The sequence below is a fragment of the Xyrauchen texanus genome, chromosome 11 (genome assembly GCF_025860055.1).
Source record: "Xyrauchen texanus isolate HMW12.3.18 chromosome 11, RBS_HiC_50CHRs, whole genome shotgun sequence".
Lineage (NCBI taxonomy): Eukaryota > Metazoa > Chordata > Actinopteri > Cypriniformes > Catostomidae > Xyrauchen > Xyrauchen texanus.
The window spans coordinates 12,832,898-12,859,305 of NC_068286.1; the positions used below are offsets into that span (position 1 = coordinate 12,832,898).

General features: G+C 37.8%; 1 protein-coding gene across 2 annotated transcripts in view; it reads left to right on the forward strand.

Annotated features, from left to right (window-relative positions):
- The window catches only part of ctnna2 (catenin (cadherin-associated protein), alpha 2), a 717,220-nt gene that overhangs the window by 253,126 nt on the left and 437,686 nt on the right, over nucleotides 1-26,408 (forward strand). The window contains exon 8 of one of the 2 annotated variants that reach the window (XM_052137027.1): nucleotides 14,665-14,751. The exons of the other annotated variant lie outside the window; for it this stretch is intronic. Coding sequence (XP_051992987.1) covers nucleotides 14,665-14,736 — 72 coding nt within the window. The 3' untranslated portion in view covers nucleotides 14,737-14,751. Of the gene's footprint in view, nucleotides 1-14,664; nucleotides 14,752-26,408 lie in introns of those variants that run through there. 2 annotated transcript variants of the gene reach the window in all.

The following is a 26,408-nucleotide window of genomic DNA, read 5'->3' on the forward strand; positions in this document are numbered from 1 at the left end:
TTGACAAGGAATCAGTTATTATGCCTTGTGAAGATGCTGGAGGAAACAGGTAGACAAGTATCTATATTCACAGTAAAACGAGTCCTATATCAACATAACCTGAAAGGCTGCTCAGCAAGGAAGAAGCCACTGTTCTAAAACTGCAATAAAAAAGCCAGACTACAGTTTGAAAGTGCACATGGGGACACAGATCTCGGAGAAATGTCCACTGGTCTGATGAAACAAAAATGTAACTGTTTGGCCATAATGACCATTGTTATGTTTGGAAGAAAAAGGGTGAGTCTTGCAAGCGGAAGAACACCATCCCAACTGTAAAGCATGGGGGTGGCAACATCATGTTGTTGGGATGCTTTGCTGCAGGAAGGACTGGTGCACTTCACAGAATAGATGGAATCATGAGGAAGTACAATTATTTGGATATATTGAAACAACATCTCAAGACATCAGCCAGGAAGTTAAAGCTTGGTTACAAATGGGTCTTCCAAATGGACAATGATCCCAAGCATACCACCAGAGTTGTGGCAAAATGGTTTTAGGACAACACATTTACAACCATCAGCCATCACAAAGCCCTGACCTCAATCCAATAGAAAATGTGTGTGCAGAACTGAAAACGTGTGTGGGAGACCTACAAACCTGAATCAGTTACACCAGTTCTGTCTGGAGTAATTGGCCAAAATTCCAACAACTTATAGTGAGAAGCTTGTGGAAGGCTACCCAAAATGTTTAACCCAAATTAAACAATTTAAAGGCAATTCTACCAAATACTAACAAAGTGTATGTAAACTTCTGACCCCACTGGGTATATGATGAAAGAAATAAAAGCTGAAATAAATAATTCTCTCTACTATTATTCTGACATTTCATATTTCTTAAAATAAAGTAGTGCTCCTAACTGACCTAAGACAGGGAATGTTTTCTGTCAGGAATTGTGAATATGAGTTTAAATGTTTACATTTGGCTAAGGTGTATGTAAACTTCTGACTTCAACTGTATATATGTTCTTTTTTCTTTTTTTTGTATGCATACTGCCTTTTAATCTAACATAGCAGACAAAATCAAACAGCATGCCCAAAATGAGCAATTGACTAACAATCCAATATACTCATAAGTTGCGCATGCCTGTGAATATGTGTAAATTAAGTTTTATGAGTGAAATCAGAGTGATGTTTACATTTTCACCTAGCAAAACCCAAAAGCAGATGTGTGCTGAACAAAATTATTTTTACTTAAGCAATTATCCAAAGTGGAGTTTGGAGAAAAATCATACTCAAACAGATTGACCCCATGTGGGAGCTCAACAACTTTGAGGTGGTCTGACCTTTATTAGAGACTGTAATCAAGTTCCAATAGAGCTCAGCTCATCTCCCCAAAATGAGACAATTTGTTAATGTAGAACAAAGTAATGGCCCAGTATCACTCCAAAAAAGACTTGATTTCCAATTGGTACTTCATGGGAAGACCAGACACTTCCTTCAAAAGCACTCGGTGAAGCAAGAGACGTGAATGGAGGGAGAGCGGGAGGAAGGAAGGAAGGAATGAATGAAGGAAAGAACAAATTAATTAATAAAAGATAGAAATGAAAGGAAGGGAAAATGAGAAGGGGTGCGATCCTTGTGAATCTTTGTTTCCTTTCCTTGCTACCATTCTTTGCTTCCTTGCTCCACTCTCTAAGTAAAAGAGGGAAGGAAGGAAGGAAGGAAGGAAGGAAGGAAGGAAGGAAGGAAAAATGTGAATGTAGGGATGAACCAAGGAAGGAAGGAAATAAGAAAGGAAGGAGGATGGGAGGGTGGAATGAAATAATGAAGCAAGGAAGGAAGGAAGGAAGGAAAGAAGCAAAGAAAGAAAGAACGAAAGAAAGGAAGAAAGTGAAGTTAAGATTTAAAAGGAAGTAACACAAAGTTACAAAACATGAATAAAAGATCAAGCAACTTTGAGAACAGAAGAGTATGAACTACAGGTGAAACTCGAAAAATTAGAATATCGTGCAAAAGTTCATTAATTTCAGTAATTCAACTTAAAAGGTGAAACTAATATATTATATAGACTCATTACAAGCAAAGTAAGATATTTCAAGCCTTTATTTGATATAATTTTGATGATTATGGCTTACAGCTTATGAAAACCCCAAATTCAGAATCTCAGAAAATTAGAATATTACATGAAATCAATAAAAAAAAGGATTTTAAATACAGAAATGTCGGCCCTCTGAAAAGTATAATCATGCATATGTACTCAGTACTTGGTTTGGGCCCCTTTTGCATTAATTACTGCCTCAATGCGGCGTGGCATGGATGCTATCAGCCTGTGGCACTGCTGAGGTGTTTTGGAAGACCAAGATGCTTCAATAGCGGCCTTCAGCTCTTCTGCATTGTTTGGTCTCACGTCTCCCATCTTTCTCTTGGCAATGCCCCATAGATTCTCTATGGGGTTCAGGTCAGGCGAGTTTGCTGGGCAATCAAGCACAGTAATACCATGGTCATTGAACCAGGTTTTGGTACTTTTGGCAGTGTGGGCAGGTGCCAAGTCCTGCTGGAAAATGAAGTCAGCATCTCCATAAAGCTTGTCTGCTGAAGGAAGCATGAAGTGCTCTAAAATGTCCCGGTAGACAGCTGCGTTGACTCTGGACTTAATAAAGCACAGTGGACCAACACCAGCCGATGACATGGCTCCCCAAACCAACACAGACTGTGGAAACTTCACACTGGACTTCAAGCATCTTGGATTGTGTGCCTCTCCATTCTTCCTCCAGACTCTGGGACCTTGGTTTCCAAATGAGATGCAAAATTTGCTCTCATCAGAAAAGAGGACTTTGGACCACTGAGCAACAGACCAGTTCTTTTTTTCTTTAGCCCAGGTAAGACCTTTGACATTTGAAGCCCATGTCCAGGACCCGTCTGTGTGTGGTGGCTCTTGATGCAGTAACTCCAGCCTCAGTCCACTCCTTGTGAAGCTCCCCACACATTTGAATGGCCTTTTCCTGACAATCCTCTCCAGGCTACGGTCATCCCTGCTGCTTGTGCACCATTTTCTTCCACACTTTTCCCTTCCACTTAACTTTCTATTAATGTGCTTTGATACAGCACTTTGAGAACATCCAACTTCTTTTGCAATTACCTTTTGAGGCTTTCCCTCCTTGTGGAGGGTGTCAATGATGGTTTTCTGCACAACTGTCAGGTCAGCAGTCTTCCCCATGATTGTGAATTCAACTGAACCAGACTGAGAGACCATTTAACGGCTCAGGAACCCTTTGCAGGTTTAGCTGATTAGAGTGTGACACTTTGAGCCTACAATACTGAACCTTTTCACAATATTCTAATTTTCTGAGATTCTGAATTTGGGGTTTTCATAAGCTGTAAGCCATAATCATCAAAATTATATCAAATAAAGGCTTGAAATATCTTACTTTGCTTGTAATGAGTCTATATAATATATTAGTTTCACCTTTTAAGTTGAATTGCTGAAATTAATGAACTTTTGACGATATTCTAATTTTTCGAGTTTCACCTGTAACACAAAGATAGTCAGAGATTCACAGCTCTGGCTAATATAATTTCCTCTTGTTTGCTGTCTGGCCGAGTGACATCTCATGAAATTGGCAGGGTCTGATAGTGTGCAGTTCACACTTGTCACATACTCAATAACACCAAAACAAAAGCAAGTGCAGTGGAGAGTAGTGCAGCCCCATCTCCCTCTCATTCTTTTGCCTTTCTCATTCTCTTCATCTCTTCACATCTCTCACCTTCTCATCCCCTCTTAGATATAAACATTTTAAGACACAGAAAGATTCCAGCTGTGGCCCGTCTCTGTTTTTGTATACTGTGGAATATAATCATTGGCCTGACCTCTCCCAGCACTCGCTGGAATTCACCAATGCCTCTCATCGCTCCTGCAGATTTCTGCTTGACACATATTTAATTATGCCTTCTTTTAACAAGCCAATGCCACAAAGTTCAAAAGCAACATTTTGCTTTTGTAAATAGCATGGGTAGTTGTGCAAAAAGTCATATCAATGGTGCGTCTTGTCCTAATTATCATGACGACCCTTGTGACCACATGTATGTTTAAGTCAGCTCCCACATGACAATTCTGGCATTTACAAGGAAGTCCATCTCTGTTCTTTGGCAACAGAAATCCAGGTTGCTTTGTCATGTTGCTTATTTGCAAGGCCAAGGAGAAAAAAATTACGTAGCATTCATGACACTCTGTAAACTACATATCTTAGTATTTAAAGGCACGATTGAATAGATATCTTTGCATGCTCTCTTGATGTTCCTCTAACTAGAACATACTTGAAATAAAAATTAATTGATCCTTAGAACTGCATTCAGTTTTTAACAAATCAGTCATGTTTGTGCGCGTATGTGGCTGCTTGTTTACTCTTGCCAGCATCGCAAAAATCCTCATATATATTTTAAGGGGGTACAAAAGAGATTTAAAAAAGCAAAATCTCCTTTTCTACACTGAAAGCAGAAGAAAGGAAATTGAGTCATCACTCATTGGGGCCATTCTTGCTTTTGTTGATATGGAATAAGCTTGTGTGAATTTGAGCATGTATAATACCTGGTGATAGCAAGGGAGCTTTGCAGGACATACTGTAGCCAAAACATTAGCTTTTTTCCTCAAACAGACAGAATTTAGAAGAAAAAAAGTCAGCCCTCTTTGTTTGCCGTTGGTGCCTTGCGATTCCCGCTGTGTGTTTAGGTGGCTGGCAGCATATGAGTATATTTTATCTTATGTAAATAAGCATTCCCCCAGGCTCCACCTTTCCGTTTAGGTACGCTAGGGAGAATCCTACTGTGTACTGCTTTTTAAAAATCATTCCTAATTTGTACTTACATCCATGCCCATGTGGTTTCTTCATGTGCAAACACCGGAGAAAGCTCCACTGATTTTCACAAAACTGGAATGTTAGAATTTGGAAATTTGATTAAAGTAAAAGCTACCAATAATAGTGGTGGACCGATACATTTTCCCAATTTGTTTCTTCAGGGCTCTGAGAATCGCCTGCTTGCATGTGAAGCAATTGAGACATGTAAATGACCAGTCACAGTTTGTTTTGTTTTTAAGTACCATTGTGTTACTGCAATAATAGAAATATGAATAATAGTTAAGGCAACACAGTGTAATTTAAACTGATATCTGCACATCAGAGCTGCGGCAGACGTATTTGAGCTCATAATGTTAAAGTGCTCACCTGTTTCATACTCCCTCTCTCTCTCCTCAACTGTTCCCTGTAACTTTTAACCATCTTGTCTAATGATAAAAAGGCAAACATCAATAAAACTAATATCGCATACCATCTGCAAATATGTGCATATCTTGTTTAAACAGATGTAACAAACCAACCTCACACGACTTTGGCAGATCCAGCATCCTGTAGAACACTCATAAATCTTCCTCTGAAGCACATATTCTAACAGTCTCTCCTAAACAGCTCCCTGAAACGTTTCTAATGATAAAAGTTAAATATCAGTAAAACTTCTATTATATACTGTCTGCAAATTCAGATATCTCATTTAAACAGTAATTCACGAACCTCACAGAAATCCAGCGTTTTCTTCCCGTCGAGCACTCATCTAATATCTTCCTCTGAAGTGCATATTTCTTTAGCCAGAATCAAAAACTTCAGGTTCAAGATCAAAAGTCCATCTGATTTACAAATAATGATGGTCAGTCTGTGATAATCCAAGCAGGCGATCAAGGCTGTTTAAACTGTCAGGAGATTACCGTTTGGTCTGGATCCACTTGAGTGCAAGTTTAAAGTAAAAGCACTTCACGTGGGCTATGAGTAAAGGTCTTATTCACTATGCACTGAATGTGCAATTGATTTGATTCTGTATTTTTGGAGAAAATGCAATTGCTAATATGGACATGCCGTCCATGGTTGCTGGACTACTGTGTACTGTTATTTCCTTCTTCCTAATATATTAACAGTCGCTTTCATGTGCAAATAAATAATAAAATAATTTGATGAGTAAACACAAATCAGAAGAAACTGCTACCTACCAGTTAAAATACAATATATATTTTTTTAGATTCTTTTTTATAAAGTTAAAGTTTAGTGAGAAATTGTGTAAATATTGTGCTAGAGTTTGTTAATTTTTTGTAATTTTATATTTATGTTATTTACTATATATACACTCACCTAAAGGATTATTAGGAACACCTGTTCAATTTCTCATTAATGCAATTATCTAATCAACCAATCACATGGCAGTTGCTTCAATGCGTTTAGGGGTGTGGTCCTGGTCAAGACAATCTCCTGAACTCCAAACTGAATGTCAGAATGGGAAAGAAAGGTGATATAAGCAATTTTGAGCGTGGCATGGTTGTTGGTGCCAGACGGGCCTGTCTGAGTATTTCACAATCTGCTCAGTTACTGGGATTTTCACACACAACCATTTCTAGGGTTTACAAAGAATGTGTGAAAAGGGAAAAACATCCAGTATGCGGCAGTCCTGTGGGCGAAAATGCCTTGTTGATGCTAGAGGTCAGAGGAGAATGGGCCGACTGATTCAAGCTGATAGAAGAGCAACTTTGACTGAAATAACCACTCGTTACAACCGAGGTATGCAGCAAAGCATTTGTGAAGCCACAACACGCACAACCTTGAGGCGGATGGGCTACAACAGCAGAAGACCCCACCGGGTACCACTCATCTCCACTACAAATAGGAAAAAGAGGCTACAATTTGCAAGAGCTCACCAAAATTGGACAGTTGAAGACTGGAAAAATGTTGCCTGGTCTGATGAGTCTCGATATCTGTTGAGACATTCAGATGGTAGAGTCAGAATTTGGCGTAAACAGAATGAGAACATGGATCCATTATGCCTTGTTACCACTGTGCAGGCTGGTGGTGGTGGTGTAATGGCGTGGGGGGATGTTTTCTTGGCACACTTTAGGCCCCTTAGTGCCAATTGGGCATCGTTTAAATGCCACGGCCAACCTGAGCATTGTTTCTGACCATGTCCATCCCTTTATGGCCACCATGTACCCATCATCTGATGGCTACTTCCAGAAGGATAATGCACCATGTCACAAAGCTCGAATCATTTCAAATTGGTTTCTCGAACATGACAGTGAGTTCACTGTACTAAAATGGCCCCCACAGTCACCAGATCTCAACCCAATAGAGCATCTTTGGGATGTGGTGGAACGGGAGCTTCGTGCCCTGGATATGCATCCCACAAATCTCCATCAACTGCAAGATGCTATCCTATCAATATGGGCCAACATTTCTAAAGAATGCTTTCAGCATCTTGTTGAATCAATGCCACGTAGAATTAAGGCAGTTCTGAAGGCGAAAGGGGGTCAAACACAGTATTAGTATGGTGTTCCTAATAATCCTTTAGGTGAGTGTATATAATTGTATTATTTATTATTATTATACATTTTTATTCCCTTCTCTCCCAATTTGGAATGCCTAATTCCCACTACTTAGTAGGTCCTCGTGGTGGTGCGGTTACTCACCTCAATCCGTGTGTTGAGGACAAGTCTCAGTTGCCTCTGCTTCTGACACTGTCAATCCACACATTTTATCATGTGGCTCGTTGTGCATGCCAACATGGAGCCTCCCAGCATGTGGAGGCTCATGGTACTCTCTGCGATCCACGCACAACTTACCACGCACACCACTGAAAGTGAGAACCACTAACCGCAACCACGAGGTGGTTACCCCACGTGACTCTACCCTCCCTAGCAACTGGGCCAATTTGGTTGCTTTGGAGACTTGGCTGGAGTCACTTAGCACACCCTGGATTCAAATTCACGACTCCAGGGGTGGTAGTCAGCTTCAATACTACCTGTATCTGAGCTACCCAGGCACCTGTTACTTACTATGTAAAATTGTGTGATGTATCAGCATTTTATTAGCCTATCGGCCACCCTGCTCTCTGGATATTGGCATCGGCCATTAAAAAACTAATATCGGTCAGTCACTAATTTCAGCATTAGGAGTGTTATAGAGCACAAAATTCTGGTTCCGTCCATGCATGTTTCCAATAGGGTGGGAGGAGAGATCATTAGTTATAACTTAAAAAACCTATAAAAAGGCAGACCCTCCCATAAGCTCCTAAGTCGTTAATCAATGGTACAAATTTTTTTATATATTTATTATTTTTAAATTGCGTTTCATAGTGAAATTTCTGATGAAGAACAACATTTCCCAAGATCCTGAGAGTGAAAATCTACCAATCAGAGAATCTAGGCAAAAGAGCACAGCAGCAACCGCCCACTTATTTTAAGCACTGCATTTTCATACACTCTGAAACTACTAATATCTGAATATTTTGTTTTAAACTTAAAACATATATTGATTGCAATCAACTATTTTAGATCAATAGATTTATACAGTGTTATCCCATCATTATTAGATTGCTTACATCATTCACAGTGCTTCATAGGCTTGTAGTTAATTCCTTCATGAAAGTCATTAGTACCCAAGAACGAACTGACTACATAGTTGTGCCACTTTTGCGTGTGGCATTTCAGCACAAATTCTTATTCACTTACCACCCGCAGTCTAGTTTAAGCAGGAACAATCAGTTCTGCATTTCATCTTAATTATTTAAATTAATTAATTGCCATTCCTTTTTGTACAAAAACACGTATGTAAATTAGGATTATTTCAGGTGCTTTCACAAAAACAGATAGCACATTCAATACAATTGCCTGCCGCAACTTGCATCACGCTAATACCGCCCAATGAAAGCATGTGGTACATATCAATTTATTTCAAAGAAATGTTTGTTTACATTTTCTATCGATCATATCAGCAGTATTTCATCAAATAATAATGAAATCATGGAGTAGTGTTATAACCTGTTATACTTCTAGATACTCGATTTAATCAAGCACACTTTTGGCAAACGTAAAAAAGAAGATTCGGGTGTCTGGATTACAGTAGTGAGTGATGCCATACAGTCCTGGCAGAGTGTGTCAGATCACAGTGGTCTGCTGCATCCTCCGCTATAGCATTCTGATTTTGTAGGTGTGTTTGCTTTGTTGCCTGATTTGATAATTATTTTAGTGAGTCAGGCACTAAACCAGAACAGACAGCACATGCAAAAAGCCATCAATTTTACTGGGCAAAAAAATGTTTTTTTGTGAAATTTCCCTACTGTCTTTTACCACCATCTCTTTGTCTGATTTTTAAATACATTTCTTTTTCAAATCAAAGTTTAAAATTTTGGTATTCACATCAGAGCTGGTTTGTTTGGATCATGCTAAGAAATAATTTAGGGAGTGACTCCATCCAGGTCTCCTAACATCTTAAAATCCACGATCCCGGTTCCGGGATTTAAAATTACGTCAGTAATAATGTACTTCCAATTTTTAAATGTATGCGGAGGAGTTATGAGCTCATATGTGATACCATTTGAAAGCTTAGAATGTCTACTTTCTTGAGATATGCATCACTTTGGCATTTGTTTTACACTAAGTAACTTATTTACAATAAATTACATAGTTCCACCCATCAAAAGTCGTGTCATAATTATGTGCGTTTTTGAATACATATGTCTAATATCGCTCAAATATGACGCACATGTACAAACCATGTATCAAATGAAAGCTCTCATTGCCAGTAAGAAGTTCCAATAAGTCTTTTTATTGAGGTATAATCACATATCTAATACACTTCGAATGAATCATGAAGTATACAATCATACAAGTGAAATTATTGAATATTTGCCGTGCTACTCGCACTAGACAGCACAGTTAGCCACAAATGCTACATAATCTTTTACCTTAGGTTATTCTCTGCAAAATGAGCCGTTTTTCAGTGTTTTCTGTGGTTGTGTGCCCAAGTAATCCCTCGAGTGCAGAAACACCACAAAGTAATGTTATATGATATTCAACAATCCAGGAAATTATGTAAACATCCGATCCGGATAAAGCATATATTGCCGTAAAGCTTAGACCCTCTGCTTTCCGGCAATGTCTCTCAAGATCAAATAGACCAATCAGGGGCTGTGATATTGTATCCAGACTGTGAAGTGATCACTGGGTAGGTTACGTGCGCAAAACACACAGACGCGTCTCACCAGACACCAGAGCGCATATTTACCACTTTCAACAGTGTTTTATGTAATGACAAAGGGTTTTCTGTAAAATTACACTGGGATTTTGCATTTATAGCACTGTATATGGGTATGGGGAGACTTTAGATTTGGGTAGGCGGAAAGTACACCAAAAAAAGTAATATTCCTCCCTTCAAATAAATTGAAATAGATATTACATAAAACATGATACAGACAAAATTCCTTTTTCAGGTATTTGCTGACATCTAGTGGAAACAGCCAAAACTGTCTGCTTGCTGCTAGGGTTTACAGGGCTTGAGTTACACTTTCAAAAATGAATTTATATAAAAAAAATCAAAAAGCGCCTCTTTTTTTAGGAGGGTTATTACTGTTCAGACAACATATATTTAATTTTTTTTTGAATTTTTAGCAGTGTTTTATGCAACTTCAAAGGGTTTCCTGTAAAATGACACCAAAACTGTGTATTTAGGCCAAAGTATGTGGGAATGGGAAGCTTTTTAATTTGGGTAGGCCAAATCCAGGCGGAAATCCCCAAAAATGGCAAGGATCTTATTAAGCAACCAAATTGGCTTGGTTTCTAGGAAGGGTAGAGTTACATGGGGTAACCTTCCCGTGGTAGCTATAATGTGTGGTTGTCGCTCTCGGTGGGTCACGTGGTGAGTTGTGCGTGGATGCGGCGGAGAATAGCTACGTCTCTGTGGTAATGCGCTCAACAAGCCACATTATAAGATGTGTGGATTGACGGTCTATGACGCGGAAGCAACTGAGATTCGTTGTCCTCCACCTGGATTGAGGAGAGTCACTACGCTACCACGAGGACTCCGTAGCGCATTGGGAATGGGGCATTCCAAATTGGGGAGAAAAAAAGAAATAGTTTAGGAAGTACTTTATACAATACAAATGAAAAAATATATAATTAAATTAAATTATTGGAACTACTTCCAGAATCAAATCTGCTGAAAAAGTGGGTGGGCACTTTTGCATTCTGTAAAACCTAGAGAAAGCTATCCATTAGCATTCCCACTCATCTGAGTTGCATTGGTTGCCTGGTGCATCATATAAGCTATTTGAATTCTGTAATTTTTTGCTTACAAACACAGCTGTGTTTTAGCCCAAAATGACATTTAACATCAGGTGCTAACTGGACTATATTAACCAGACAAACCTGGACCTCTTGGTTTAAATCCATTCTGCAGAATTCCACAGATTTTCTGACACTATCAGCTTTGGGAATGCATAAAAAGTCAAAACACATACACTTGGGCCTGATTATATCGCAACTTCTGTTCAGTAACCCTTTTTTCAATGCATTTTTCCTGCAATGAGTGCTTTATCTCTCAAAGGAAACAGGTTTGCTATTAGCCTTGCATTTTACTCTGCATTTTTTGTATTTTGTATTTTTTTGTATGGTACAAAGGCAAGAGGGAAATGTTACACCAAGGCTTAGTGTGGCTTTTTCGGTTTGATATTTATTCTAGAGGTTGCAGTCGGCTCTTTTTTTTTTTTAGCTTTTAGCACACACATAGATCTGAGCAGAATTGACCTGTGGCCACTCTATTCCAACCTCAAACTCTGGATAGGTGACAGAGCAGGGTCTTTGTCTGCACTTCTCTGCTCATTTTTTAAACCGGCCGTCAATACCCTGTGACCCTCGATTCTCCCAGTTGCTGTTGCGCTCTCCTTTTCGGGCAAGTGTGTCTTGAAGATAAGGGGGATGGGGTTAGATATTCGGCTTATGCAGCGAGAGAGTGGAAATGCTCTTACACACATAAACATCACTTAACATTATAATTTGTTCTTTCTAATGTCTGCAAACCTTCAAAAATGGTGAGGGTTGTTCATTGTGTCCTTCAGGCAATAACTCACACCTAAAGCTATATATTTAAAAAGATATGCTACCTTGGAAACTCAAATAACCAAAAAACCCTTATAGAAGCTGAGAAATACAGAAATGTAGATCCCAATATCATCAGAAGCATGACTTTTGAGAGAGACCTGTGTGGCTGGGTAATTAGCCTTTTGATGGCAAACATCCCCTCTTATCCCTGCTTCATTAGTGTGGTAAACTCTCGCTTTCTTTTACTCTGTCGCTTTCTCTCTCTGGGTAATCACAGCCTTTAATTGGCATAGTATACTGAGGTTTATGACCCGAAGCAAATCTGCCTAGACTCTGCATTCTTTTGTCCAATCAGACAGCCCGTGTATGTGTGTGTGTGTGTGTGTACACACACCACCTTGTAAAATATTTAGCCCATCTTCCAGGTAATTTGTTGAGGAAGGGCTTGGAAATTAAAGTGACACATTTGAAGCAGTTCATATGCTAATGAAAATTTGAATAATGAATGTGGAAATCCGTCAAGTCTCTTTTTGCCACAACTATCTCCCTTGCATTTTCAGAAACATTGCCTTGGAGAAATAATAATAAAAAAATAAAAAAAAGCAGACAAGTAAAGGGGAAAACATTGAAGGGTCTCTGGCGACATGTTCCTTTATTGGTTAAATTGGTGAGAACACAAAGTTTCATGTTCATTCGGACAAGTAAACAATTAAAATGTTGTTCAAAGCGTTTGTTGCTTTTGATTATTTATAGAGTAGAGCACAGGTAAAATTACTTAGATGTGACTTTGGTATTCGGTGCAATATCTCCTCAGGGAAGATGAAACAGCCTATGTTGACACTCAACATACAAAATTGCAAACTTTCATTGTATTTGCAGGAAAGCTGACCTTTAGTGATTCCACAGTACAAAATAAATAATAATAATATTAATATTAAATATACTACAATTAAATTGAAGTGTGACATTTCTGCACCACTGAAGCATCATCAAATAGAAACAAACAAACAAACAAACAAAAAAAAACTTTGGTTAATTTAAACGTTTTACGAACGCTCATCCCTCACACCATCGGATGAACCCATTTTGTCATGTCACTCAAAGAATATGTCCAAAATTATTGTATTTTTGTGTCCATCCATTTTCTATGTTTTATTTCTTCATCTTTGACCATGTCTCACTTTTTAAAAAAATATTTTTAATTTTGTTGTTGTTTTTATTGTTTGTCTTGCGCAGGAGCTCCACATTACACAATACACATAACAGAACTTCAACTTTTAAAATCAGGTCTCGAGACACCTGCTTTCTATTTTATTTATTGCACTGTGTTTCGCTTTTGAAGTGCAGGAACACGTTCGATCTGAACGGACCCTATCTTGGATACTGCAATATGTGTGACAACACCTTTTCAAATACATTTCTAGTCTTACCTTGCAATCAATTCTGCACTTATATTTTTTTCTTTTCTTTTCTTATTTATTTTATTTATTAATTTTTACTTTTCACCTTATCTGCATGTTCAAACCCTACTAAAATAAAGTGACTTATCATATCGCAAATATTATTGTTTTCACATTAGAATGTGAAAATGAATAACAACAGAAAACACACAATGCAATGCCCATTCATTTCGAGTCCATAGTGACAAGGACCTATCTTGTGGCATCCTTGAACTGTGTGTTTCAAAGAGGACAGACCTCATTTAGTTCCAGCTTTGAAGTATAACAAAAAAAAAACAAAAAAAAAAAAAAAATAGAAAGAAAGAAAACCAGGTGTAAATGAAGGAGTGGGGGTTTAGCTGCATGGGCAGAAGAAAAAGAAAGATAAACAGCAAAAACATAAAGCAAACATGAGCCCACACATGGTTCCCACTTAAGGTGAACAGCTCACTACTTACCAGAAACAATGACCATTACTCACCCAGCAGCAGATGCACAGAATTAGACCGTGGAGGGAGAAAGAAGTTGAAGAAGGAGGGGATAGAAGGAACATTTCGGATGTGATACATTTCAAGCCTGGTTCTTATGCTAAACAGGAACAACATGGCTAAAAGCAGTGGATAAATATTAATGTTGATGAGGGCCCTCTAGGAGCCCATAAACATTCATTGCTCAAGCTGTGGATTAAAACACCCATTATCGAGAGGGACCCAGATTCATCATTCAGCTCTTACAAGAAGTGAACATGCACTAATCATGTTACTACTGTAAGCCAAACAGCTATCTGGGAGGTTTGCCGTGGAATATTTAATGAAATAAAATTTCAACCTAATATTTAGACCAGTTTCAATCAATTTTAACTTAAACCAAACACAGGTGTGAATTTGCAGATGACCGGTTCTGCAGTACACTCATAGGCATTCATAATTATAACCATAGCAAATGCAGACCGATTTACTCCCAGTTCAGAGAAACAAGGCTCACGGTATACTGTGTGCTGAATCAAGATGAGTTTTGGCAGGTGATTATATTGATTTGTCTTGCAAGCTCAGGAGAAATGTATCTGACTTCTCATGCGATTGGTCAGGGATCCACACACTCACTGCTCTGGCAGAGTGTGTAATAGATGTAAGAGTGCTTTTACCCATAATAGCTGTTATTGCCATTTCTATTGATTGGCACTGATGCAGTGTCTTCTTGCTATATGAATGAGAAATTTTCTTCACTCGTGGTTTTAGCAAAGGTGCTATGTGAAATGTGTTGCCATCATTTTGAAGATCTCCCTTTCTCTCTTTCTCTCTTTTCTATGTATGTATGCTGCTTCCTCACTTTCTTCTCAAATCAGGTAAGTGCCTTTATGTGTCTGTGGTTATTTATTCACTTATTCAATTATCTACCTTTTCATTTATTAACCTAATACATTACAGTGACCAAATATCTGAATTCTAGATTTTATAAACATTAAGCCTTGTGTGGCTTCATGATTAAGATTATTTTAGGCCCTTACCTGCAGTCAGAACTCCAATGTACAGCCTCAAGTGGCATTTCCTTCAATGTGATACATTTTGAATACAATCTAAATAAAGGGGAAATGCATATGTTTAAACGGAAATTGTATTACGGAAAAATCACGAGTGGACCTATTACACACACACACACACACACACACACACATGTTGTGTTTCCATGTTTTATGGGGACTTTCCATAGACATAATGGTTTTATACTGTACAAACTTTATATTCTATCCCTAAACCTAACCCTACCCCTAAACCTAACCATCACAGAAAACTTTCTGCATTTTTACATTTTCAAAAACATAATTTAGTATGATTTATAAGCTGTTTTCCTCATGGGGACCGACAAAATGTCCCCACAAGGTCAAAAATTTCGGGTTTTACTATCCTTATGGGGACATTTGGTCCCCACAAAGTGATAAATACACGCTCACACACACACACACACACACACACACACACACACACACACACACACACAGGTTTGTTTCACTATATTAGTTAGGACATTACATAGACTTCCATTGATATTCCATTAATAGCAAGCTGAAGATATATTCTATCCCCTAAACCTAACCCTCACAGAAACCTGTGTATATATGTAGATTTAAAGCAAAACATGATTTTGCTGATTTATGAGCCTTTTTTTACTTAAATGTCCTCACTTGCGGGTTTTCTATCTGTTTCTATATTAGTGAGGACATTTTCAAAAATGTGGCACTCACAAGTATACAGGAACCTGTACACACACATATGAAGCAACATAAAAAAAAAAAAAAGTCTCCCATCACTCCTGAGTCAGTATTTTTTTTGGTGTCCTGATCTGTAAAGGTCAAAACTGATGCCGTTATTTATTTTCTTTGTATATGTTATTTCAGTCAGAGGAGAACGTACTCCTCAACAATCTACACCATTGGTGTAGAATTCGACATCTGGTGGGTCTTAAACCCAAAATGTGATGCAGAGTTTGGTATGGCCATATGCAGCAGGCAAAACCAATGCTAAATGCAAATAATAAAATGCAACTAACCTTATAATTGTGCATAGTTAGTATAGATAACTAGATATTTGAATTATCTTTTAAAAGAAAAGAGAAATATCTTCCCATTTCCGTTGTTGTTGACACCAAAGGTTGTATGTCCAATCAGACCCATAACATTTTGGTGCAATATGACCTGTTATTTGGCTAATACTTATACAGCATTTTGCCAACTGTTTGTCCTAAGTGTTAGGCTGGTAAATCACACTTCTACTGTTGTTTACACCTTCACAGATATTATAATATGAAGATGCATATCAACAGATGGAATTAATCTAGGGCCTGTTACACAGAAAGCAAGAGGCATACAAGAAATCTTTCCCAACTTTAGATGACCTGATTTAGTATTGCATCTCTGACTTAGCAGCCAGCTGTTATGAAATGTATAATATACAGTTGAAGTCAGAAGTTTACATGTACTTAGGTAGAAATAATTCACCAATTTTTTAACTGCCCCACAGATTTCATATTAGCAAACTAGTTTTTTCAAATAATTGTAAATAATACAATTAAATTGTAGATTTAATAATAAAGTTGTCAAGCAAAGAGGCACTGAGTTTGAAGGTAAGCCTTAAAATACATCCACAGCTACAACTCCAATTGACTCCAATTAGCATATCAGAAGCTAAATTAGGCTTGACTTTAATAAAAAAGTTCAGCAAGGAAGAAGCCACTGTTCCAATACTGCCATAACAAATCCAGACTACAGTTTCAATGTGCATATGGGGACAAAGATCTTGTCCTTTGGTCTGATAAAAAAAAAAAAAATCTGTTTGGCCATAATGACCATCGCTATTTTTTAAGTGAAACATGGGAGTGGATGTGGATATATTGAAGCAACATCTCAATGTTGGGAGTTAAATCTCGGTAACAAATGGGTCTTCCAAGTGGACATTGACCCCAATTCATACCTCCAAAGTTGTGGCAAAATGGCTTAAGGACAACAAAGTCAAGGTATTGGAGTGGCCATCACAAAGCCCTGGCCTCAGTCCAATAGAAATTTGTCGGCAGAACTGAAATATCGTGTGCAAGCAAGGAGGCCTACATACCCGACTCAGTTACACCAGTTCTGTCTGTAGGAATGGGCCAAAATTCCAGTAACTTATAGTGAGAAGCTTTTTCCCAAGTTAAAAATGTTGAAGGCAATGCTACCAAATACTAACAAAGTGTATGTAAACTTCTGACCCACTGGGAATGTGATGAAAGAAAGAAATGCTGAAATAAACCATTATCTCTACAATTATTCTTAAATTTCACATTCTAAAAATAATATAGTGATCCTAACTGACCTAAGACAGGGAATGTTTTATATGAATAAATGTCAGGAATTGTGGAAAAACGTAGTTTAAATGTATTTGGCTAAGGTGTATATAAACTTCTGACGTAAACTGTATTATATATATATATATATGTATTGAGAATACTGTCAGCAAATATGAATTGTCAGTTGTAATGAAAATATATTTGGGAATTTGCAGAGATATTGAGTTGTAGCCCATTACAAATTTGATGTATGTTATATTATTAAATCAATAATGCAGCAAAACTCCTCCCAGTACAAACACACTTAGAAGGAGAGTTGTGTCTTTCTGTGATGGCCTACAGACTCAATTTACAACTCAGATTTAGTTAGAACAAAGGAACACAACATAACTTGATAAAACATTACAAGGGAGCTGAAGGCACTTTGTCTTGTATAGAATTCATCTCAAGTTAGGTATAAATACATTGTGGATTGCATATCTGATTATGGTTGTGCAACTTATTGTATACTTGCATTTACATTTATCCGTTTGGCAGACATTCAGTGGATTCAAGCTTTACATTTTATGAGCACAGTATGTATGTTCAAACCCATACTTTTGGTGTTACAACCACCATGCTCTACCAGTTAAGCTACTGTACACTTTTCAAACAGTGATAAAACAGTGGTTTCACATGTTTGAAATATATTTTCTTAACTTAAAATTGCTACGCAATTTCAACTCAAATACTATTCAACCTAATTGAATTGGGTTAAAGTTAGACATGCCAAAGTAACTTACAAATAATTAATCTATTTTATGAATTTATGTACTGACTAGTTACAGTGAATATTAGCATGTTAAATGTATGCTGATGTGAAGCACTAGCCAGTTTCAGTGTTAATGGAGACAGAGTGAGTGCCTGGCTGCATCTTCTGTTATCACTTAAAAAGACTGTTCTTGACCTCTGACTGCCCCTGATATCCACAGGTACAGATCCCAAATTAACTTGATCACCTTCCTTCCTTCCTTTCTCTGTGGCAAATTAAAGCAGTTCAGATTTTACAAATGTATCCTGAGACCCCTGCGCTCTCCTCTATTTTGCTGTGCTCAGTCTCAGTTTTTGGGCACAAGTATGTCCTGTGTTAACAGCCCGTAATCTTTTATTTTTAGCCTTGTTTCTTCCTCCCTTCCTCTGTAGTGTAGCGATAGAATGATATGTTGAACCTGTATTGTTTAGGGGTAATTGTTTTTGTAATGATCCTTTTCTGATCTCATTCGTCTCTCTCCCACTGCTTTCCTTTTTTCCCTATTCATTAAGATAAATAAATAAACGCACACATATTTGTCATGCTTAATAAGTCCACATTTAACAATTGATGGAAAGACTCTCTTAAACCAAGGCACCTTCCATCTCTCTTCACTCCATCCTCTGCATTTTCTTCGGTTCCTGGAGCCTTGTGAATGAGAACACTTTAGCATCAGAATTATCGTGGCTGCTCTCTTTATATTCATTTCTTGCTTTCTGCATGTGCATATAATACTGTGACTGCAAAGTTATTTTGTGCATGGTAATTGTGTGACTCCATGGACAATGAACCAGCTTTCCTACAACATGACATTAAAACCTTTCTACCCTACGAGTGTGCTGAGAGTGCTTGTGCTCAGCTCTGTTATGTGTAAATTTTTTCTTACTCAAATTTAGCCCTTTAGCTACAACCCCCGTTTCTCCATCCTGAACAATTTGTACTTGCCGTTAGAGGATTTCAGAACATTAAAGGGAACAACAATTTTCACATACAGTACTTAGTGGATTTGGTACAGCTGTTCCACATGTGCCGGCGGAAAGGGGGTCTTCTCGGAAATACACATTTTCACATTTGGCTAATGGTGCTAATAAAGCAGATAATCTGTGATTTTCCCACATGTTTGTTTTTGCAGAGTGCCATTAATAACAGCATTAAACTGAGTCTCCGGTGATGTAGTTCCCCAGCTGTGAACGCCAGACAATAGACAATGCTTTACTGTTACAGTGCATTGTAATATCTGTATTAAGTAACATTAACCTAAGCTGCTTTGCTATCTCTTGGAAAATGAGTCTAGTGAGCACATTTCAGATAACAATTATTCTGATTCAGTCATGCTCGTCAGGGATATGGGTACCTTTGCTATTATTGGGATGTGCAGTACTATATTAATTATGGTATGATATTTTACCACAAACATAAAAAAAAAAATCATCATACATTTATTTACTTTATACTTTGTCTCAATGAACTTGCGAGGAATGTTTAGTCATCATTTATTTAAATTATTTTAATGTGTACATGTTAAAATGTTCATTGTGTGTGTAATCTAAGTTAATTAGACACATTTTTACATATATTAATCTTTGATACCAGTATACTATGTATACATGCCATAAAATCAGAGGACATGCTATAATTACAATGTGGGTATTAATTATACATTTTTTATACTAGGATAAAATGGGAAGATTGAATTCAGATCAAACTTGATTGCTAATGCGTTATTAGACACTATACATACAACTGTAAAACATCAAATGCTGAAGTTTAATTTGCTGATGTTTAAAATCTAAAAACCATAATTTTCTCTGGCTGCCATTCATTCTTTACAGTCTCTACAATTATACCAGGCTACAGCTTGCTGAACGGCCAGGTCCCTCCCGGTCTCTATCGCACACACGTTGGGTCCCTCTCGGGCAGTTTCACTTTTGACACTTGTTCAGATGAAAGTGAGTGAGCGGTTTCTAGTGATGCAAAGAAATACAGCAGCTTGTCCATATCTCTCACACACCTGTTGTGGGCAAAACTAAAAAAGCGCATGCGAGCAAGGAGGCCTACAATTCTGACCCAGTTACACCAGTTCTGTCTGGAGAAATGGGCCAAAGTTCCAACAACTTATTTTGAGAAGCTTGTGGAAGGCTACACAAAACGTTTGACCCAAGTTAAATAATTTAAAGGCAATGCTACAAAATACTAACAGTGTATGTGTACGGTAATTCAAATAACGGCTCAATTTGTGTTGAGATGAATAGCATGTTGACGCTGTTTTGGTGGCATGAAGGGTACCTAAACAATATTAGGCAGGTGGTTTAGTGCTGTGGCAGATCAGTGTGATACAGTATATATATACACTCACCTAAAGGATTATTAGGAACACCATACTAATACTGTGTTTGACCCCCTTTCGCCTTCAGAACTGCCTTAATTCTACGTGGCATTGATTCAACAAGGTGCTGAAAGCATTCTTTAGGAATGTTGGCCCATATTGATAGGATAGCATCTTGCAGTTGATGGAGATTTGTGGGATGCACATCCAGGGCACGAAGCTCCCGTTCCACCACATCCCAAAGATGCTCTATTGGGTTGAGATCTGGTGACTGTGGGGGCCATTTTAGTACAGTGAACTCATTGTCATGTTCAAGAAACCAATTTGAAATGATTCGAGCTTTGTGACATGGTGCATTATCCTGCTGGAAGTAGCCATCAGAGGATGGGTACATGGTGGCCATAAAGGGATGGACATGGTCAGAAACAATGCTCAGGTAGGCCGTGGCATTTAAACAATGCCCAATTTGCACTAAGGGGCCTAAAGTGTGCCAAGAAAACATCTCCCACACCATTACACCACCACCACCACCAGCCTGCACAGTGGTAACAAGGCATGATGGATCCATGTTCTCATTCTGTTTACACCAAATTCTGACTCTACCATCTGAATGTCTCAACAGAAATCGAGACTCATCAGACCAGGCAACATTTTTCCAGTCTTAAACTGTCCAATTTTGGTGAGCTCTTGCAAATTGTAGCCTCTTTTTCCTATTTGTAGTGGAGATGAGTGGTACCCGGTGGGGTTTTCTGCTGTTGTAGCCCATCCGCCTCAAGGTTGTGCATGTTGTGGCTTCACAAATGCTTTGCTGCATAGCTCGGTTGTAATGAGTGGTTATTTCAGGCAAAGTTGCTCTTCTATCAGCTTGAATCAGTCGGCCCATTCTCCTCTGACCTCTAGCATCAACAAGGCATTTTCGCCCACAGGACTGCCGCATACTGGATGTTTTTCCCTTTTCACACCATTCTTTGTAAACCCTAGAAATGGTTGTGTGTGAAAATCCCAGTAACTGAGCAGATTGTGAAATACTCAGACAGGCCCGTCTGGCACCAACAACCATGCCACGCTCAGAATTGCTTAAATCACCTTTCTTTCCCATTCTGACATTCAGTTTGGAGTTCAGGAGATTGTCTTGACCAGGACCACACCCCTAAATGCATTGAAGCAACTGCCATGTGATTGGTTGATTAGATAATTGCATTAATGAGAAATTGAACAGGTGTTCCTAATAATCCTTTAGGTGAGTGTATATGACCCGTTGACCATCATGACCCATATCTTGTTTTAAATGGACTGTTGGCCTTTACATTTGAACTCTGTCTTATGTGTCAGTGTCCACAGGCTTTCATTAAGGCAGTTCTGCATGGCTGATATGAAGATCGCAGAAGTGCCTAACAATGCATGTGGCCATCTAAAAAATTAATACTTCTTTAATGGTGCTCCATTTCTCTCAGAGTAACAAGATGTATGAGCTGTACTGAACTCCCTCTGATATTCCCCTGCTGGCTCTGACCATTAAAATCCCTAATTCTAGTCCATTAGACACAAAAATAAGTAGACACGTACAGTAGACTGTGATATACCCTTCTAATAGCAATGCAGTTTTTGAAGTTCTTTGTGAATGAGATTGTGTGATGGTGTGATGAGTCAGGCAAGGAATTTGTATCTAAATGCAGCTTTAATAACACTTTAGCTCCAAAGAAACAAAAAGCAAAACACAGGGAACCTGGCACCAAGCATAGACAAAAACCGTCATACATATATACAAGAACTGAAACAGGGAAACCAAGGGCTTAAATACACAAGGGAACAAACAAGGGAATGAGGAACACCTGGGGAAACAATCAGGGAATGAGAAATAATCAGGGAAAAACCAATCAAGGAATAAAACTACAAAAGGACTACAAAACTAACACAGGAAACAGGAAACAAAACAAGAATTTCAATATAAAAGTACAAAAACAAAAGACAACAGGGAATATGACAGATAGTCTCTTGTGGCAAACTATATTTTGCCACAAGAAAGTAGTTGAAACGCCCTGTTCTAATCAATGAACAGGGCGTTTCAACTACTTTCTTGTGGGAGTAAGATTATCCAGATGAAATCTTGGAGGGGACCAAACATATTTCTGTATAACACTTTCTTTGCAAGTAAAATTAAATAACATTGCATGTTACTTAAAAAAAAAACATTATTACAGTGTGTTTATTTTATGTTAAAATAGTCAAAGGGTATACTGTATATTGAATTATAATTTTCTAAAGTCTGGCCATAAATTCCTTCATAATATCTGGCTGAAGAACCAACATGATTTATACTCTTAATTAACAAATAATTTAGTATCATCTTAAATTTGATAAAACAAAACATAATGATCATTTTAACATTTTAGCGCTATTGTTTGCAAATGATTAAAACTGATGAGAAACATTTAGACCTGCTAAATCCCTCCCACAATATCAACCCACGTATGAAAACAATGGTCATATAAAAATGTCATGTTTACTTAAGAATGCATTTAAATTAAAATATTTTTTGGGAAATAAAAGGGATCAAATGCCTATTCTTCCATTTTCTCTATAAAGTATCATCATTTTCAGTGAGGAAAAAAGTAATCCTGCAAGTATTGTGAATTTGCACACAATAGCCAGTGCATGAGCCAGATTTTTGTGTAGGTAATCATTGGCAAAAGAAGAGCAAACTGAGCTGATGCTGTTCATGATTGAGAGGACTGACTCACAGCTGTATATAACCAAATATAATCAGGATATTTGCAGGTTCAGTTTCACGTTATCATTTATGAGACAACATTTTTTGACACTTCAAGAATACTGAATAAAAGCAAACTTTTCAGTAAATTTTCTTTGAATGTTCTGTTTTCATAAATAGTGCTTTTGTTGCCTAATGTGTATACAGTATGTGCTGACAACATTTCTGTCACAACTACGGTGATCATCTTTTACATCTTTTGATTTAGACTGCACTCCACACAACAACTTGTATATAAATACATTTGATTGAAAAAGACACTATCAAATGCTCACCTTAATGGTATAATCCATGTTTAGCAAAGCAGTATAACTAAACTATCGCCCAGAAAAGCTTAAACACAAGCCTCGGTCTGAAAAACTGATGATGTCTGAATGCTTTAAGATCACCGCTGACTGCTGAGGCTTGCGCATTTGAATGATGAGTTTTGCACAGAGAGCACTCAGGTATTTCAGATGGCGAAACAATTTGATTAAAAATCAGTCGGAGGGCCAGACAAAGTTTTCCAAAAGAAAAATTTGGCCCATGTGCCGCCAGTTGACTAGCCCAGGATTAGAAGGTATCTGTTTATGCGATTTTCATGCAACATTCATAAAGTCATGCACTGTATACTTAAGTTATTTTTTGGCAGACAGCTCTTCGGTGCTGAAAAAGAACACTCTGCAAAATTGCACAAGTTAAATAGAGAGAACAGTTCTAAGAAAAAGAGCTCAAATAAGCTGTGTTGCTGTGTTGACGCTAGACGGCCAAGGGTGACAGCAGTTTTGTTTTACTTTCACTTTCATTTTTATTTTTAATTTTCTGTCAAAGAGAAATATTTTGACATTTTGCAAAAACAAAGGGTGTATAATGTCTATAAACCTAAACATTTCCTTTCTACATGCTGGTTTGGTATTGGTCTTGGTGGTGGACAATTTGGATAGGCGTACTGTTTACCAACATAAATTAATGGTGGTGCTTGTCAGCCATTGAAGTCTTGCTGGTTAAGCTTGTTCGACACACCAGTAGGGTTGTCAGTGTTCTAAAAGATTATTTATAATTAATTAATTTGTCCTTGATTGATTGTTATTAACAACATATTTTTCCCCTTTTTATTGTGTTTATGATTTTGTTGGTTTTCAGGGAAGTCACTTATTATCTGTTGTCATACATGGTCTGTATATTGACAAGCTTAACATTCATCCTTGAGTTCATGGAAAGTTCACTCACAAAATCTCACCTGGATCTAACCACGCACATGATTTTAATTTTATAGCAGTGGAAATGTGGAACTAAACGATAAGCATTGCACATTGCTCTATAGGTCTGCAACCCAACCCAAGCCCAACAGGACCCAACGTACCATACATTTCAGACTGGTTTTGGTTAACATTTTCAATTATAACTTGGATTTTAAATATGTAAATAAATGAATATAAATAATATACTTACACGCTTCATTTTAAGCCAGAGCCGGTAAAAGCTTAGCAAGCTGTTGGCAAGGAATTTCGGATTCAACTTAAGTTTGGTCGTACAATCTGACCATTTATAATGTATTCAAGACATTGTCTTGTATATGAACCAGGTTCAGGCTTGAACTTAATGCTTGTACACATCTTAAGGTTGCTGAGAGAAATATCCTTGCCGAAAATATACTGAAAGTCGCTTTTAATCATCGGCTAAGTTACACAAGTAATTAATAATCCTAAAAATTCTTGAGGTCATGATGACCTGAAAGTAGACTATAGTCCTTACTCTTTTATAAAGTTTATTTGAAGTATTCCTCATGTCTCCTGTTAGACTGATAGTTCACATCCACTTCATTAGGACTGAATGCATACTAACATGCTTTCACTCACCATTCCCTGTCATGTTCTTCACAGTATGTCTCCTTCAGCCTCCAATAGAAGCTTTTTCTGAAAATCAATTACTTGTGCCTGCTCATCCCACTCAGTGGCTTTTGCTTTACAAGAGTAGGGTAGAGTAGGGTAGTAAGAGTCTATATATGTAAAATATGTCACTTATCAATAGAACATAAGTACTCAGTCATGTATTTTAATGTCTCAGTCATTGGCTGCTTTTTGCATTGAAGTATCATAAATCCATCCATCTTGGTGGATAGATTGGTAATATACATACTTGCACATATAATGAAATTTTCCATGACATTTTAGGGAAAGCTACACTTTCTATGCAGTCTTAATGCAATCACCGATGACCCCCCTCCCTTCTTTACTGCAGTGCACTACACATATGCTCTCTACAGACTGTCATATTACGAGAGCTTCCAACATTTTGTCCTTGTTTGTGCTTCTAATCAGCCACCACGACTGGCACTAATGCAAAGGGGAGTAAACACATTAATAAACATTAGGCCCTAATCACACATTCATAAGGTGCTTATTGCTCTGAGGTGCATGCTAATTAAAGGCACTTTTCTTTGAGCATTTTAGCTTTTGATACTCCGGAACTAGACGACCATACCCAAACAATTTCCTGATCAATCGACAGGAGTTCCTCGACGCGCAGGTTTTATTTGTTTGCTGCTCTTATTAATGCATTAATAGGCTGTGCCGAGAGCTGCATAACTCCAATAGCAAGTCAATTTGCACCCTTAAAATGGTTGATTATGCTGAATGGGGCTGGTTGAATGGAGGCTCATAACTCAAATAGATTTCATATTATGTAGAATGGCCAATGGTATGCTAATCTCATCTGCTCATTGATGGAGGGAGTCAAAGAAAAGCAGCATGGGATGCTCTTGGAAGTGGGAATGTACTTCCGTGAAACTAGTCATGGAAGAAGAGATTGAGAGAGAATCTGTCCTGTGCCTATATTTCACTCTTTTCTTTTCTCTATATTTCATGTATCATCTCTCTTTCTCTCTCTCCCTTTCTCTATCTCTCGCACGTGCACACACACACACACACACACACACACACACACACACACACACACACACACACACACACACACACACACCTACACACTAGAAATATGAGTCATAAGCCTTGTTCTTAGACTGTAATACCCAGAGAAGGCCACAGCTATAAATTTGGCCAGTTCTGAGTCAGCAAGAAGCCAGAGCTGTGAAACAAAATGAGTGTTCTCATCCTCCAAAGTGCTCTTCATCTCTCTAAGATCCTCAAAGTTTTCAAAGATTTTCCCTCCATCAGATGTATGTAATAGGGCCCAATCAAATAATAAATGAACTACATAAATTTCAGTCATGACTTTCTTGACATAGAGGGGGAAACAAGAGAGAACCAAAAAGGTTGAAAGTAGATTTTCGGATTAGACTAGAAGAGTTTCCTGCTGATTTTTTTTCTAGTGTTTATTTATTTATGTATTTATTCAATCTAGCAAACTTTAGTTTATTTAAATTTTTTTTAATTGAGGGGAAGA